Source organism: Gorilla gorilla, chromosome 12 (genome assembly GCF_029281585.2).
Source record: "Gorilla gorilla gorilla isolate KB3781 chromosome 12, NHGRI_mGorGor1-v2.1_pri, whole genome shotgun sequence".
Lineage (NCBI taxonomy): Eukaryota > Metazoa > Chordata > Mammalia > Primates > Hominidae > Gorilla > Gorilla gorilla.
The window spans coordinates 78781658-78797865 of record NC_073236.2 but is presented as its reverse complement, the minus strand read 5'-3'; the positions used below and the strand labels follow the sequence as shown (position 1 = coordinate 78797865).

The following is a 16208-nucleotide window of genomic DNA, read 5'->3' as shown; positions in this document are numbered from 1 at the left end:
TTCTAGTGATAATACTAAAGGAATATCAGATAATCAATACACATCATAACACCCCAGCCTCACAGAAAATTTAAATCCTGGATTTGAACTAAATTCTAAATAGAAATCACTTCATATTATGCTTCTTAATATAAGACTAAAAGGGCTATTTGTGTTAATACCTTTGCATCTATTTTATTATTTCATTTCCTTTTATATGGCTCATGACCACATTTAAATAAAATTCATTTTATTTTTTCCCCACACAAGTTAGTTCCCCTCACATTATCTTTACTCAGCTACTGGCAATAACATTTTAACAACCAGTTTAGAGAGAAACTTAGATTCCACCAGAAAAAAGAATCAAAGGTTTTGATCATACTCGATACCGCAACATTTACTTACACAAGTAGCTTTCAAATTATAATTTAATGAATACGATATATGGCTCTTTAATTTGCCATGTATATAATTTTTAAACATAAAAAACTAGCCCTCTGCAAGTACGTGCTGAGCACTCTTGCCCTGGCTCTGGAGACTGCCATATATCCAGCTGATCTCTGACGCACTAATTGTGAAACCAAAAGCTACACGCAATAAAAAGGAAGTAGCCCTGTGAAATGGCAATCCAGTGCTCAACTAGGGTTTTTTACATCAGAGTTTTATAAATTATGAAAGTGTCCAGACCAGGCGCAGTGGCTCACACCTGTAATTGGAGGACTTTGGAAGGCTGAGGCAGGCAGACCACAAGGTCAGGAGATTGACACCATCCTGGCCAACATGGTGAAACCCCGTCGCTACTAAGAATACAAAAAAATTAGCCAGGTGTGGCAGCACATGGCTGCAGTCCCCGCTACTTGACAGGCTGAGGCAGGAGAATCACTTGAACCCGTGAGGTGGACGTTGCAGTGAGCCGAGATCATGCCACTGCACTCCAGCCTGGGAGACAGGGTGAGACTCTGTCTCAAAAAAAAAAAGAAAAAAAGAAAGGTCCAAATTGACTGGAAAATATGTATTACATTAAGAAAAACTGGATAACTTTGCATAATAAACATAATGGCAATGAGAAAGATGCTCAGTTTTTTTAAATTCCCAGCTAAACATTTCCACCTGGGGCCTTGAATGGTATCTAGTCTAGAAAACAGATTCCACTAGTATTGATCCTGTATTAATATCAGTGAGGAAAAATATATTCAGTTTTATTTAAAAGGGAAGATTTGTAAAAATAACTTTCAATATTTGGAGCAGTAAAACCTAATTTTAAAAAGGAGGAGCAGCTGTAGCACTGCAATTGATTGACACTTTTTTTTTTTGAGATGGAGTCTTGCTCTGTTGCCCAGTCTGGAGTGCAGTGGCGCGATCTCGGCTCACTGCAAGTTCCGCCTCCCATGTTCACGCCATTCTCCTTTCTCAGCCTCCCGAGTAGCTGGGACTACAGGCACCTGCCACCAAGCCTGGCAAATTTTTTGTATTTTTAGTAGAGATGGGGTTTCACCCTGTTAGCCAGGATGGTCTCGATCTCCTGACCTCGTGATCCACCTGCCTCGGCCTCCCAAAGTGCTGGGATTACAGGCGTGAGCCACCGCGCCCGGCCAGATCGACACTTCGTAACCGACAAACCTGGCCAAAGACTATTTTGCTGGTCCTTCCTTCTGCTTGGAGGGAAGAAAGTAGTAGTACTATTTCTTAAGAAAGAGGTTTCTGACAATGAGTTTGGATGTGTCTGACTTCAAGGTAGCACTTGCCACCTAGCCCCCTCTTCTTGGACATTTGGACATATCCATGACAAAGGATGTGGCTAAAAACTTCATTGGGACTTCCACCTCCAATTAAGGGACTTCACCATCATAATTCATCATCACACATACATGCATCAATCTTCCTCACAGCAAAAAAAAAAGGAAGTCAAAAATAGCTCCTCACAAAAATGACTTGAAATTCCTGAATTTTAAGATAGGTGCTGTAATAAAATATTTGACTCAAAACATCTTTGCACCTATTCCAGTCATCTGATAACAAAACCTGAACATAAATGTGATGAGAAAGTGCTAAAATTGTAATTTAAATTTTATTTCCAGAGTTATCATTTTAGAGAATCACAAAATAAACTGGTGGTTTACCATTACTCTTTTTAAATGATCACACTTGTTAAATAATTATGAGAGTTCTGGTTTCACATTTTTACCAAGAATCCTTTCCCTAACCTTGAAGATACTGGACCATTTGGAGAAAGAAAATACTAAAGTCAAAACCTAGGCTAAGTCCCACTTATAACACAGAAAGACAATAACCCTTTTGAAATCTGACCAAGGCCGGGTGCAGTGGCTCACGCCTATAATCCCAGCATTTTGGGAGGCCGAAGCGGGCGGATCACCTGAGGTCAGGAGTTTGAGACCAGCCTGGCCAACAAGGCAAAACCCTGTCTCTACTAAAAATACAAAAAATCAGCCAGGCAAGGTGACGAGCGTCTGTAGTCCCAGCTACTTGGGAGCCTGAGGCAGGAGAATCACTTGAACCCGGGAGGTGGAAATTGCAGTGAGCCAAGATCGCACCACTGCACTCCAGCCTGGGTGACAGAGTGAAACTCTGTCTCAAAAAAAAAGCGTAAACTTTGGAGTTTAATAGATCAGAGTTCAAATCCTAGCTCTGCTATTTATCAGCAATGTGACCTTCAGCTTCAATTTCATCATCTGTAAAATGGAGATGATAACACCACCTACTTTAAGGGGTTGTGATTATTAAATGAAAGAGCACATGCAACACACTCTGCCATGAAGATATTCAATAACTGTTGGTTGCTCGTTTTCCTAAGAAAGGGGTTTTATCTTGCTGCTCCTAAAAAATAACTACACATTATGGTAGTGTGGCTGTTTTACATATAAATGATTGCTTTATATACATATGCATACATACATGTATATTTGTTATTATTATGAATAATTTTTCAAAAACAATCATATCTTAATAAGCTAGAATTATTAGGTCTAAAACACAGTGGTGGTATCAGAAAAAAGGACAGTTCTACGCAACAAGAAAAACCTAGACCTGAAATAGGCAAGAGTCTGAATTAGAAGTTCCCCTTTTCAGCAACTTAACTAAGCCACACGGTCCTAAAAATTAATGGATGAAAAATAGTTTAATAAAGATCTCTACAGTTAGAAGGTAGCAATGTGCTAATATGTTCAATTTCACAGGGAAATCATTTTAAAGAAAAAGGATGTGTTTCATCTTGTATTCTTTTTTATTCTGTTACATTACCATTTCTTATTGTAAATTTTAAAGAGGCCAAATGTGACAATTCACAAGAATAAGACCATACACATTTTTAAAAGTAACTTCAATCTTTGAGGCTACCTCATGTTCTGAATGCACCTGATCTCCCTCAATTACCTACACTGCTAGATGAGCCACAGCAACTTCTTTTCTTCCTTGCTTCCTCCTCCATTATACTTAGCTGGGTTCAGGCCAAGGAAAAGGCAATGCCATAAAGAGATGCATCTTTAAGCATTTAAATATATGTCTGAATAACCTGCCAACTGCAATCCTGAATCCAATATACATTATAGTATTGTGGTGGTCTTTAGAATTAGGCTTGCTTCTAGTCCTGCTTGACTGTGGCTTCCTCCTCACAGGAATGTGATTTGTTCCTCCTTGCTGCATGCCACAGTGACCTCGGGGACTGGGTGCTTTATCTGTTGGGCTTCTTGTGCCAGCACCCCAATAACGAGTTATTAGATCTCTTCAATATCTGCTTTGACTCTTTGATAGTTGGACTTCTGATTGTACATGCCAACCAGGGCTTGGGTTCTATATAGACCTTGACTAATCACATGTCACTCACTCTTTCTCCCTTGGAACACATCCTAGTAGTGTATCACGTAACAGAGTCCTAAACCTGCACCCATGTCTAGTCTTATGTTCTCCTTAACACAGCAGCTCTGCCTGGATTCATCACTCTGGTGATCTTCTGACCTTTAGTGATGTTCATGAGTGTATGGCTTAATAAGGGGAGTAGTTAAGAAAAGGTAATACCCACGGAGCCAAGGTAGTCAGGTAAATAAAACATATGAAAATACACAAGATGTAGAGATGGTATGGTTTAAAAAAAAAAAACTTAAAAAGCAACAGCAGCATGAAGCAGGGAGGCATATCCAGATTCCAATAAACGGGACGCATGGGCAAATCACATACCCCTACGAGACTCGGAGCCTTGGTTTTCTCCTCTTTAAGTGAGCATGAGTGTGATGACTACTGAAGTGGTCTTAATCTGTGAAGCTGAAAAAAATTGCCCATAGCATATCTTCTTTCCAATCTACAGATACTACCCATTAACTGTCAGAGATTAAAAGGGGATGCCTTATACACAAAGGTTGGAAACTCCTGGACTCTCAATCGGACATTCCCAATAGGTATCAATGGGTTTACACTTGGGTGGTGGCCTGGATAAGACTCTGACAAATCACAACCATATACACATTGATGTTTTTCAATAAGTGGCATAAAAAGCTGGGGAGTCCTGTTCTAGCTGATCACCAAGGTCTCATATAGATATATGATTCCATGATTCTAATAACACAGAATTTCATACACCAATGTTACATTCACAGAAGCAAGTTCTTGGAGTTACCTTTGATAAGATAGAGTGGATTGCTGCATGAACACACTCATTTCCTGTGAATGGTTATAAAAATGGCAGCCTGTGTGCCTAAAACTAGCAAGGTTACTATACACTCGCCAACCCACTCATGAAAAGTCTATTGAAAGATCCTTAAGGGGTAGTCCCTAAAAGAACTAAGACTCAAAAGCATTTAACTTTTAAAAGGACTTAGTGGGGCCAGGCACGGTGGCTCACGCCTGTACTCCCAGCACTTTGAGAGGCCGAGGTGGGTGGATCACGAGGTCAGGAGATCGAGACCATCCTGGCTAACACAGTGAAACCCCGTCTGTACTAAAAATACAAAAAATTAGAAAGGCGGGGTGGCAGGCACCTGTAGTCCCAGCTACTCGGGAGGCTGAGGCAGGAGAATGGCGTGAACCCGGGAGGCGGGGCTTGCAGTGAGCTGAGATCGCATCACTGCACTCCAGCCTGGGTGACAGAGCAAGACTCCATCTCAAAAAAAAAAAAAAAAAAAGGACTTAGTGGAATGCTCTTTTCCCATAAATGGAAGTTTAGCCTAATATTAGCATATGTCTGGGACATTCATTCTATAATAGTTTTGTGTGGCATTATGCTGTAGAAGTTTAGAGGAATCAAACTTGCTTGGCATGGATAAGTGGACCATATAGGAACTGAAGGGAGTTCTAAACTAATCTAACCAAAAATAGGGCTATAAATTCTGAAAACTCCTTAGTAAGCTCAGAAAAGGCTTATTGAACGAAGTGGACCTTGGGTTGGTCTTACATGGTGGGTGAGAGAGAACACACACAGATTTAGGAAGAGTGCCTGTCATACAAAACAAAAATCGAGAAGCCATGCACAAATGGACAAAAAGCAGAAAATACACATGCTAAATCAGAAAGCGGAGTTAATGAACAAAGATGCCAGCTCATGCCTGCACACACAATATATATATAGTTCTCTATACTTAAAGTTGAGAATTTTGACACATTCTATTTATGAGCTAAACATAATTAGAAAAAATATAGTCCTTTAGAAAAAGAACATCAATCAATAACAGAAGGGAAATTACCAATTAAAAAAGATTCTAGGACTAACGGCCTGAGAGTTTAAGAGACCTCTGTAAACACATACAAAATTTTTAGTATGTGCATTTTTAGGACAAAGGAATTCACTGCTTTCTTCAGATTCTGAATGAGATCAATAATCCTAAATTAGTTATGAATACACAGATTTAAGTAAAAATCCAAAGCCATTTGAATACCCATTTTCCAGAATTTAAAAAGACAATTTCAGGCTGGGTGCAGTGGTTCATGCCTGTAATCCTAGCACTTTGGGAGCACAGGGCAGATGCATCACCTGTCAGGAGTTCAAGACCAGCCTGGCCAACATGGTGAAACCCCGTCTCTACTAAAAATACAAAAATTAGCCGGACATGGTGGCATGCACCTGTAGTCCCAGCTACTCAGGGAGGCTGAAGCAGGAGAATCGCTTGAACCTGGGAGGCAGAGGTTGCAGTGAGCCCAGATCACGCCACTGCACTCCAATCTGGGTGACAGAGTGAGACTTCATCTTAAAAAAAAAAAAAGAAGACAATTTCTTAAATAAAAAAATGCTGCTACAGAAATTGTACTGCTGTCTGTGGCCACACCACCCTGAATGTGCCTGATCTCACATGATCTCAAAAGCTAAGCAGGGTCAGGCCTGGTTAGCACTTGGATGGGTAGAAATGGTACTGCTTTTATTCTTAGCTAATTTTCTAGGGTCATGTATAATTTGTAGTACTTACTGCAAAGTATGCAGATATAAAGTATAATAAATGATAGGAAAAAAGTTTTGATTTGACAAAACTCCAACCATATCAAGTTGCAAATTGATAAGCAGGTGTTTCATCCAAAGTAACACTTAAAAGACAATATATACATTTAAAGTCAATGGACTAAGCAAACTGTTTCCCATACACTACCTATGAAAAGAGACCAATAAGCCAAACTGATAGCACAATATTGCCCTCTACTGGACTCAACTAGTAAAGATGAACCTAAAAACTAAAACTGAAAAGCATTTAGCTTTTAAAAGGACTTAATGGAATACTCTTTTCCCATAAATACAAATTTAGCCTAATATTAGCATATGTCTGGGACATTCATTCTATAGTTTTTGTGTGGCATTATGATGTAGAAGTTTAGAGGAATCAATCATGAATATAAAATAACCACTATAGGGCCGGGTGCAGTAGCCTGTAATACTAGCACTTTGGGAGGCCACACCAGGAGGATCACTTGAACCCAGGAGTTCGAGACCAGCCTTGGCAACATAGGGAAACCTCATTGCTACAAAAAAATAAAAAATAAGTTATCTGGGCATAGTGGCATGCACCTGTGGTCCCAGTTACTCAGGAAGGTGAGGCGGGAGGATCACTTGAGCCTAAGAGGTCAAGTGATGCAGTGAGCTGTGATCACATCACTGCACTCCGGCCTGGGTGACAGAGTGAGACCCCATCTCAAATAAATAAACACTATAATAAGTATTTTTCTTAAAATTATATAGAATCTTAGAGTTGAAAAGGCTTAAGATCTCTAGTCTAACCAACTATATAGTGCACACTTTCTTTCTATGTATCTTGGCCAAGTACATTGGCACTCTGTATCTGTGGATCTTGCATCTATGGATTCAATCAACCCTGGATAGAAAACATTTAGGGGGGAAAAAGGATCTGTACTGAACAGGTACAGGCTTTTTCCTGTGATTATTCCCCAAATAATGTAGCATAACAACTATTTACACAGCACCCACATTGTAGTATATAAGTAATCTTGAGATGATTTAAAGTATACAAGAGGATGTGTGTAAGTTATATGCAAATAGTATACCATTTTATATGAGAAACTTAAGCATCTGTGGATTTTGGTATCTGTGAGGGGTTCGGGGGTCCTAGAACCAACCCCCCACAGATATCAAGGGACAATTGTATTTTCCAGCCTTGGCTTAAACACCCTAAAGACATGAAATCTCTGGAAACAATCTATCCTGTTCTGGATAATTCTCAATTCTTAATAGCTCTTGATTCTATCCTTGCAGCAATCTAATTCCTCTTTTATAAGGAAGCCCCTCAAATGTTTAAGGAAAGCAAATTCATCCCACTGAATCATCTATTCTCAAAATTAAATAACCCAAGCTCCTTCAGCAGTGGCTCCTGTGACCAGGTTTCAGATGGCTCCACCATTCTGAATGCACTTAATCCTCTAAATGTGTATTCATTTTCTATTGCTTCTATAACAAATTATCACAAATTTAGTGGTTTAAAACACCAATTTATTATCTTTAGGTCCCAGGTCTGACACAGGTCTCACTGGCTTAAAATCAACGTGCCAGCAGGGCTGTGTTCCCTTCTGGAGGCTGTAAGTAGTAAATCTGTTTCCTTGCCTTTTCTAGCTTCAAAAGAACATCTGCATTCCTTGGCTCATGGCTCCCTTCCTCCATCTTCAGAATAAACGTTACATCTCTCTTACCATTATGTTATAATCACATCTCCCTCTTACCCTGACCTCTGTGGCCAACTTTCTTCCCCTTTGGAAAATTGCAACTGCCTTTATCTGTCTCCAGTCATTTGTAAAATCTGCTATTTTTAACCCATTTTCCTAGTGTTCCATTATTAGAACGCTAAGCTTGTGGGAGATATTTATATCCTACTGCTCTAGGTCATCGCCAAGGTCTGATTTTTCACCAAAAAAATTTGCAATCTCCAGCATAAATGGGTTAAAAGCCCTCAAAAATCAAGAATAGCTGCAAGTTCTTTCTGAAGCTATACTGAAATGTAATGCACCCAGGTCTAAACACCTGAACCCATCTTGAAAAGCTTCACAATGTGGAGCATTCGTTCTCCCTTACCAATGACCAGTCTATGTCTTTTCGGCAGGAAGATCATTTTCCTCGACATAAAGGACAGAAGCAAAACAGGATTTTTCAGAGCCCTGCTTTCTCTATATCATGCATCGGCAGTATACTATCAGTTCCAAATAGCAGATCTATCCATGCTTTTCATCTATTTCTTGCTCTAAACATAACTTTAAGTACACAAATCTTCCTTAGCAATTCTTGAAAGCTTCTATTCATTAGTAGCTTTAGTTTTCTGGTTGCTGTTCTTATAGACATAAGCCATAAGCCACCTCTTCTTTTATTTTTTTAAATGTAGTCTCCCCAGGCTGGAGTGCAGTGGCACAATCTTGGCTCACTGCAGCCTCCCCCTCCCGGGTTCAAATGATTCTCCTGCCTCAGCCTCCCAAATAGCTGGGACTACAGGTGCACACCACCACACCCGTCTAATTTTTGTATTTTTAGTAGAGACGGGATTTTACTATGTTGGCTAGGCTGGTCTCGAACTCCTGACCTCAGGTGATCCACCCACCTCAGCTCCCCAAAGTGCTGGGATTATAGGCATGAGCCAACACCCAGCCAAGCCATCCTCTTTCATTTGCATTAATTTGACTTCACCTTTCCTGTATTTCTTCTGAAACTGATCCCAGGTTGGCAAAAAATTTAACTGCTGAAGTTGGATGACAGGTACACAGGAGTTCATAGGCCAAACTAAAAAGTCAAATAAATATATCTAAATACAAGCCTTTGTGTAAAAACAGAGGCAGAGATAGAAAGAGATCCCTACTTCTTCATTCAGATGTATTTTCCCCCACCCTTTTTTTATTCATTGAGATAGTTTGATTTGAATTAAAATGTGAATTGCACTTTCTCTGATGCTCTCAATCCTTTTAATTTATCTTCCAGCACAGAATCCTATGCCATTTTTCTTTGCCTTTTCTTTGTAGTGTTTGAAATCCACTTATCAAAAGTTTAGGATATATTCTACTTATGCCTCTTCCTCCCATCCTTCAGGAGTACACATTTAAAAGGCTATCAATTTTTCATTTAGGACTAGATTAGTTCCCCCACCATCGTTTAGGAAAATGGTTCTCAAAGTTTTGTCATTGTAATAGCACAAGCATTACCTATGAGCTTGTTAGAAATGCAAATTCATGAGTCTCACCTGACCTACTGTATTAGCATCTCTGGGAATGGGACCTGGGAAACTCTCCAAGTGAGTCTCATGCATGTTAGAGAACCACTACTTTAGGAAAAGAAACAGTTCCAATCTAAAAGTTGTCAGATAACACACTTTTAGTTAAACATGATTTCCATCATGTGCCGAAACACTGGGAGTCCCTCACACTACTGTATTCATTAGCCTTTGTGACTATTTTGTATCTGTAATTAATCAACCCTTCCCTTGGCCAGATATTATACAGTATACTTCTACTACTCTATCTATCCTGTTTTGTTCTGTTTTTTGAGACAGGATCTTACTTTGTTCCAGGCTGGAGTGGGAGCGCAGTGGTGCAATCTCAGCTCACTGCAACCTCCGCCTCCTGGGCTACAGTGATCCTCCCACCTCAGTCTCCCCAGGAGCTGGGACCACAGGTATCACCATGAGATCACTCTCAGGATCTCAAATCTCAGTGCAGGTACATAATTTCTTGCCATATCACACTACTACATCTTTCCTCTTAACAAATCTGAGCCTTATAAGAAGGAATTATCCTTCCATTATTACATTCAAATGATAAGACCAAACCCAGAAAGTCACCATGACAGTCGTAAGGTATTTATTACTCTCTTATAATCTCAAATTTATTATTAAAATGTTGTATGCCATTATAGACTTTGGAGACTCTAAGCATTATGTCCCACAACTTTCCAATTGTTCTCTTGTGAAACCCTGAATACTGCCTTTATTTATTCTACTTACTATGTCTTACTGTAACACTGTTTCACCAGTTAATCTGCTTATGCTTCTCCTCTTTAGCAGTATTAAGTTTAAAGCTGTTCTGATTGATTAGCTAGTTCCTTCTAAGAAAACACATTTAGGAGATATACTCCATCCTGCTTCCATATTCTCCCGAACTCAGTGGAAAATGATTATTATACTAACTGTGAACAAAAATATAGACTTTTCTAAGCTTTTAAATTAATGCTTTTATAATGATGATAAATAAAAACTATTGGGGCCGGGAGCGGTGGCTCACACCTGTAATCCCAGAAGTTTGGGAGGCCAAGGCGGGCGGATCACTTGCGATCAGGAGTTTGAGACCAGCCTGACCAACATGGTGAAACCGCATCTCTACTAAAAATACAAAAATTAGCTGGATGTGGTGGCATATGCCTGTAATCCCAGCTACTCGTGAGGCTGAGGCAGGAAAATTGCTTGAACTCAGGAGGCGGAGGCTGCAGTGAGCAGAGACTGCGCCACTGCACTCCAGCCTGGCTGACAGAACAAGACCCTGTCTCAAAAAAAAAAAAAAAATTGCTGTCATCAGAAAGGGATTGGTAGAACCAGTAATATAGACGCGTTAATGCAAATTTTATTGCTTAATTTTTTTTTTTTTTTTTGAGACAGGGTCTCGCCCTGTCACCCAGGCTAGAGTACAGTGGTGTGATCATGGCTCACTGCAGCTTCAACCCCCCAGGCCCAAGCAATCCTCCCACCTTGGCCTCCAGGGTAGCTGAGACTACAGATACGCATCACCACACCCAGCTAATTTTTTAATTTTTTTGTAGAGACAGAGTCTCACTGTGTTGCCCAGGCTGGTCTTGAACTGACTCAAGAGATCCTCCCACCTCAGCCTCCCAAAGTGCTGGGATTACAGGCATGAGCTACTGCGACTGGCCATTTAATTTTTAAAAAAACTTTACTTGAGGCCACCCTTTGTTTCTTTTGTAAGCAGGAATATAATAAATACTACCATATTGATAAAGTATTGTTTGCTTTAAATAGATCTGTGATAATTACTCCTTAGAAGTGGAAAAAATCAAATCATTCAAATGGACTCAATTATATATTCTGGTGTGAATTACGAGATAATTGACATCAATCAATTTTATGGATAGTATATTGACGTTCATTCTACAAACAGACAAAGAAGTTCTAAGGTAGAGATATTTACAAGGTCTAAGTTGAAAGCCACAATGTAGAACATGGCACTAGAGAAATCACAGAATTTAATTTATATTCAAAATGCAGAATATTCTGAAGATATACGTAACTAGCTTAAACTGAGATGTGTAACAAATAAGTGGTTTAAAAAGCAATTTCTATCCAACCTGGCTTGCACAGCATATCTCAGCTCCAAAGAAGTAATAAAAGACGGCAATAAAAGAAAGTAACATATGGCCAAGCGTGGTGGCTCATGCCTGTAATTCCAGCACTTTGGGAGGCCAAGGTGGGCAGATCATGAGGTCAGAAGATAGATCAAGACCATCCCGGCTAACACGGTGAAACCCCATCTCTACTAAAAACTATAAAAAATTAGCCAGGCATGGTGGCGGGCACCTGTAGTCCCTGCTACTTGAAATGCTGAGGCAGGAGAATGGCATGAACCTGGGAGGCGGAGCTTGCAGTGAGCTGAGATCGTGCCACTGCACTCCAGCCTGGGTGACAGAGACAGACTCCTTCTCAAAAAAAAAAAAGAGAAAGTAACATAATAACAGAAAATCACGAAGTGAACCATAAACATAATTTTCTGAAGAAACCTGGGATGTGAAAAGAGTATACTGCATATAAAACTGTACTTTCTTGAATTTTTATTCTTAGGAAATGAATACGTTAAAATATATTAGTCATTACTACAAATAAAACAATAAAACAGCACACTAAACTATGGAAACATATTAATTCTTCAATAATCAGAACAGTCACATATTTCTGCTAAATAGTTTTCTGGCTAAAATTAGTTATAAAAAGTAGAGTTTAAGCAGAATAATTCTATTTTTAAAAACAGTATCTTCTGGCTGGGCACAGTGGCTCATGCCTGTAATCCCAGCACTTTGGGAGGCCGAGGTGGGCGGATCACCTGAGGTCGGGTGTCGGAGACCAGCCTGACCAACGTGGAAAACCCCCGTCTCTACTCAAAATACAAAAAAAAAAAATTAGCCGGGCGTGGTGACGCATGCCTGTAAGCCCAGCTACTTGGGAGGCTGAGGCAGGAGAATCGCTTGAACCCGGGAGGCAGAGGTTGCAGTGAGCCGAGATGGCGCCATTGTACTCCAGCCTGGGCAACAAGAACGAAACTCCGTCTCAAAACAAACAAACAAACAAACAAACAAACAAATCTTCTGTTTCTAATATGGAATATAAATAGCTTATAAATAGTAACATTAAGCTAATATTGTTAAAATCATCAAATAAGTGATAAAATGGATAATATGAATCTTAATGTAAAAATATAAACGTTGATTCACAGGCTCTGAGGGTTAGGGAAATATATAAACATAAGCTTTGAGAGGAAGGGTTTGGTGGTAAGATATATAACCACATTCAGAAAATATACTTCTTATTCCTATTTGTTTCTCAAAACTTTCACTAAAGTGACAGTCACTCAGCTTTTGGAAGTCTGTTTCTCTCTACCAAAATCGGACCAGAAGATGACACATCAGTGAGAAATGCTTTGATGATTGACTAGAAAATGACTCTTAAGTGTTTATAAGCCCAGTTATATCATCATCATCATCCCCTTTATTTTTCCATTTGCTCAGTTATCTTGTCAGCAACACAGATACTATATAAAATCATTCTACCCTTTTTCATTTCCTGGCTCTTCTGTATCATTCTATCCAGCTTCAACAATCTTCAGCTTATTTGGGGCTAATAAACATGCTCACCCAAAGAAAGTGAGGGTTTATGATGTAATGTTCTGGTGATACTGCAGGCTTCTTAGGGGAAAGACATCTCATAAATATAAACAAATATGCTTAGAACCCATGGTTGTAATTTGAGATTACAGAAGTTTCTCACTATGCTTCATTTAACAGTATTAGCAAAGCTTTATGTTTTCATGTCAGTTTTGACACATGAGAATATTACAGCAGTGACTTTTTTTTTCACTTAACAAAGAAAACAGTTTAAAAAAATGAGGCCATTTCTCTCCCTTTTATCACTGACTGGAAGATATGCCATCTTTTTATATTTTACTCCAGAGGGAAGAAGGCTCATTATAATTGAAATGACCCTATTCTAGGACTATTCTAAAATGCACATATCCACCTCAAAAGATCTCTGGAAACCTAGTCAAATCTCTTTCTCTGACCATCATGCCTCACATGGAGCTAATAATGAATGTCTGCAACTGATTGAGGGACTTTAAAAAAGATGGCAGTCCTAGGACAAACTAACTTGCTTTGTTAGGACACAACTAATTCCTTTTGTCATTCACTCACTCAACAAGTATTTATTAAGCAGCTATAAATTGCTTCAATCATTCAATAAGTAGACAAAATGTAAAAAATTTAATAGAGTAAGGAATATTTCTACATTCCCATTTTTTGAGAAATTCCTAGCATGCACTTCACATATAGTTTTATGCATGCAAATGACCTTACCTCTCTTACAGATAGTTGTGGTGGGAAGGAGACTGAAAACACCAAGCTGGTGAATTCAAACCCAGAGGCCTCAACCTTTTGGCACACCTGAAAAAGCATTACAATTATGTAAATTCCCAGGAATTGCTGAAAATATTACTTACCCTAATCTTAATAACATGAATTTCTGGTCCAGGAGATGACATGGCAAAACTTCCAAACTTTCACATTTGACAGTGGAACACTCACAAATATCTTGAGATTAAATATTGCCTAACTATGACCCTGAAGACTAATACCACAAGGAACCAAAACAGCCAGGAGTAACAGCTTTAGAATAAACTGTTAAGTGTCAAAATAGCTTTCTATTAGGTCACCCCTAACTTTCAAACAAAATAAACCCAAATACAGCACTCTTGACAGAAAAAACAAACAAAAGGCAATCCCACATTCAATCATTTACTTTCTACAAGGCTGTACCCCTAGTCTTTTCAGGACAATAATAAGGACGACTAGAAATGAACTTTTCTGTAACTTAGCTATGTTAAACAGCAAAATGAAAACAAACTGCTATATTTTCCTTCAATTAAATAGCACTTATGACTGAAATACATGAATACACATTTTATTGATTGTCAGATATGTCAATTAAAAAGTAATTTGAGAAGAGTAGGCTTTTGGTTTTTTTTAAAAAAACAGAAAATATTTTAATGATCCAATTGTGTGAAACAAGTTGAAATGAATGGCAGTGTTCCTTTCAATATAAAAATTTTTGGACCTGGGCATGGTGGCGTGCGCCTGTAGTCCCATCTACTTGGGAGGCTAAGGTGTGAGGATCACTTGAGCCCAGAGGTGGAGGATGCAATGAGCCAATATCATGCCACTGCACTCCAGCCTGGGTGACAGAGTGGGACCCTGTCTCAAAAAAGACAAAAACAGAAACCAGAAGGTCGGGCGTGGTGGTTCACGCCTATAATCCCAAAACTTTGGGAGGCCAAGTCAGGCGGATCACCTGAGGTCAGGAGTTCGAGACCAGACTGGCCAACATGGTGAAACCCCGTCTCTACTAAAAATACAAAAATTAGCTGGGCGTGGTGGCACGTGCCTGTAATCCCAGCTATTCAGGAGGCTGAGGCAAGAGAATCATTTGAACCTGGGAGGCAGAGGTTGTAGTGAGCTGAGATCGCACCACTGCATTCCAGCCTGGGTGACAAGAGCCAAATTCTGTCTCAAAAAAAAAAAAAAAAAAACAGAAAAAAAAAAAAAAGAATTTAGCCGGGCACGGTGGCTCACACCTGTAATCCCAGCACTTTGGGCCAAGGCGGGCGGATCACGAGGTCAAGAGATTAAGACCATCCTGGCTAACACGGTGAAACCCCGTCTCTACTGAAAATACAGAAAATTAGCTGGGCATGGTGGCGGGTGCCAGTAGTCCCAGCTACTCCGGAGGCTGAGGTAGGAGAATGGCACGAACCTGGAAGGCAGAGCTTCCAGTGAGCCAAGATTGCGCCACTGTGCTCCGGCCTGGGCAACAGAGCGAGACTCTGTCTCCAAAAAAAAAAGAATTCTTGGCCTTGGCCGGGTACAGTGACTCACACCTCTAATCCCAGTACTTTGGAGGCCAAGGCAGGAGGATGACTTGAGGCCAGGAGTTCAAGACCAGCACAGTAACATAGGGAGATCCTGCCTCTACAAAAAGATTAAAAAATTAGGGCTGGGCACAGTGGCTCATGTCTGTAATCCCAGCACTTTGGGAGGCCAAGGCAGGTGAATCATCTGAGATTGGGAGTTCGAGACCAACCTGAACAACATGGAGAAACCCTGACTCTACTAAAAATACAAAATTAGCCAGGCATGGTGGCACATGCCTGTAATCCCAGCTACTCTGGAGGCTGAGGCAGGACAATTGCTTGAATCTGGGAGGCGGAGGCTGCGATGAGCCGAGATCGCACCATTGCACTACAGCCTGGACAAGAAGAGCAAAACTCCGTCTCAAAAAAAAAGAAAAAAAATTAGGTGGGCATGGTGGTGCATGCCTGTAGTCCTAGCTACTCAGAAGGCTGATGTAGGAGGATTGCTTGAGCCCCAGGAGTTGGAGGCTGCAGTCACCGTGATTGTACCACTGCACTTCAGCCTAGGCAACAGAATGAGACCCAAAAAAGAATTGTCTTGTCTCGAAAAAAGGAAAGAAAAAAGAATTCTTGGT

General features: G+C 40.0%; 1 protein-coding gene across 12 annotated transcripts in view; it reads right to left on the bottom strand.

The window, feature by feature from the left end:
- The window catches only part of PUS10 (pseudouridine synthase 10), an 87522-nt gene that overhangs the window by 61698 nt on the left and 9616 nt on the right, over positions 1–16208 (bottom strand). For all 12 annotated transcript variants that reach the window (XM_031008181.3, XM_031008184.3, XM_055377958.2 and 9 more), the window contains one exon: positions 14024–14110. In XM_031008181.3, the coding sequence (XP_030864041.1) occupies positions 14024–14110 (87 nt within the window). The remainder of the gene's footprint in view (positions 1–14023; positions 14111–16208) is intronic.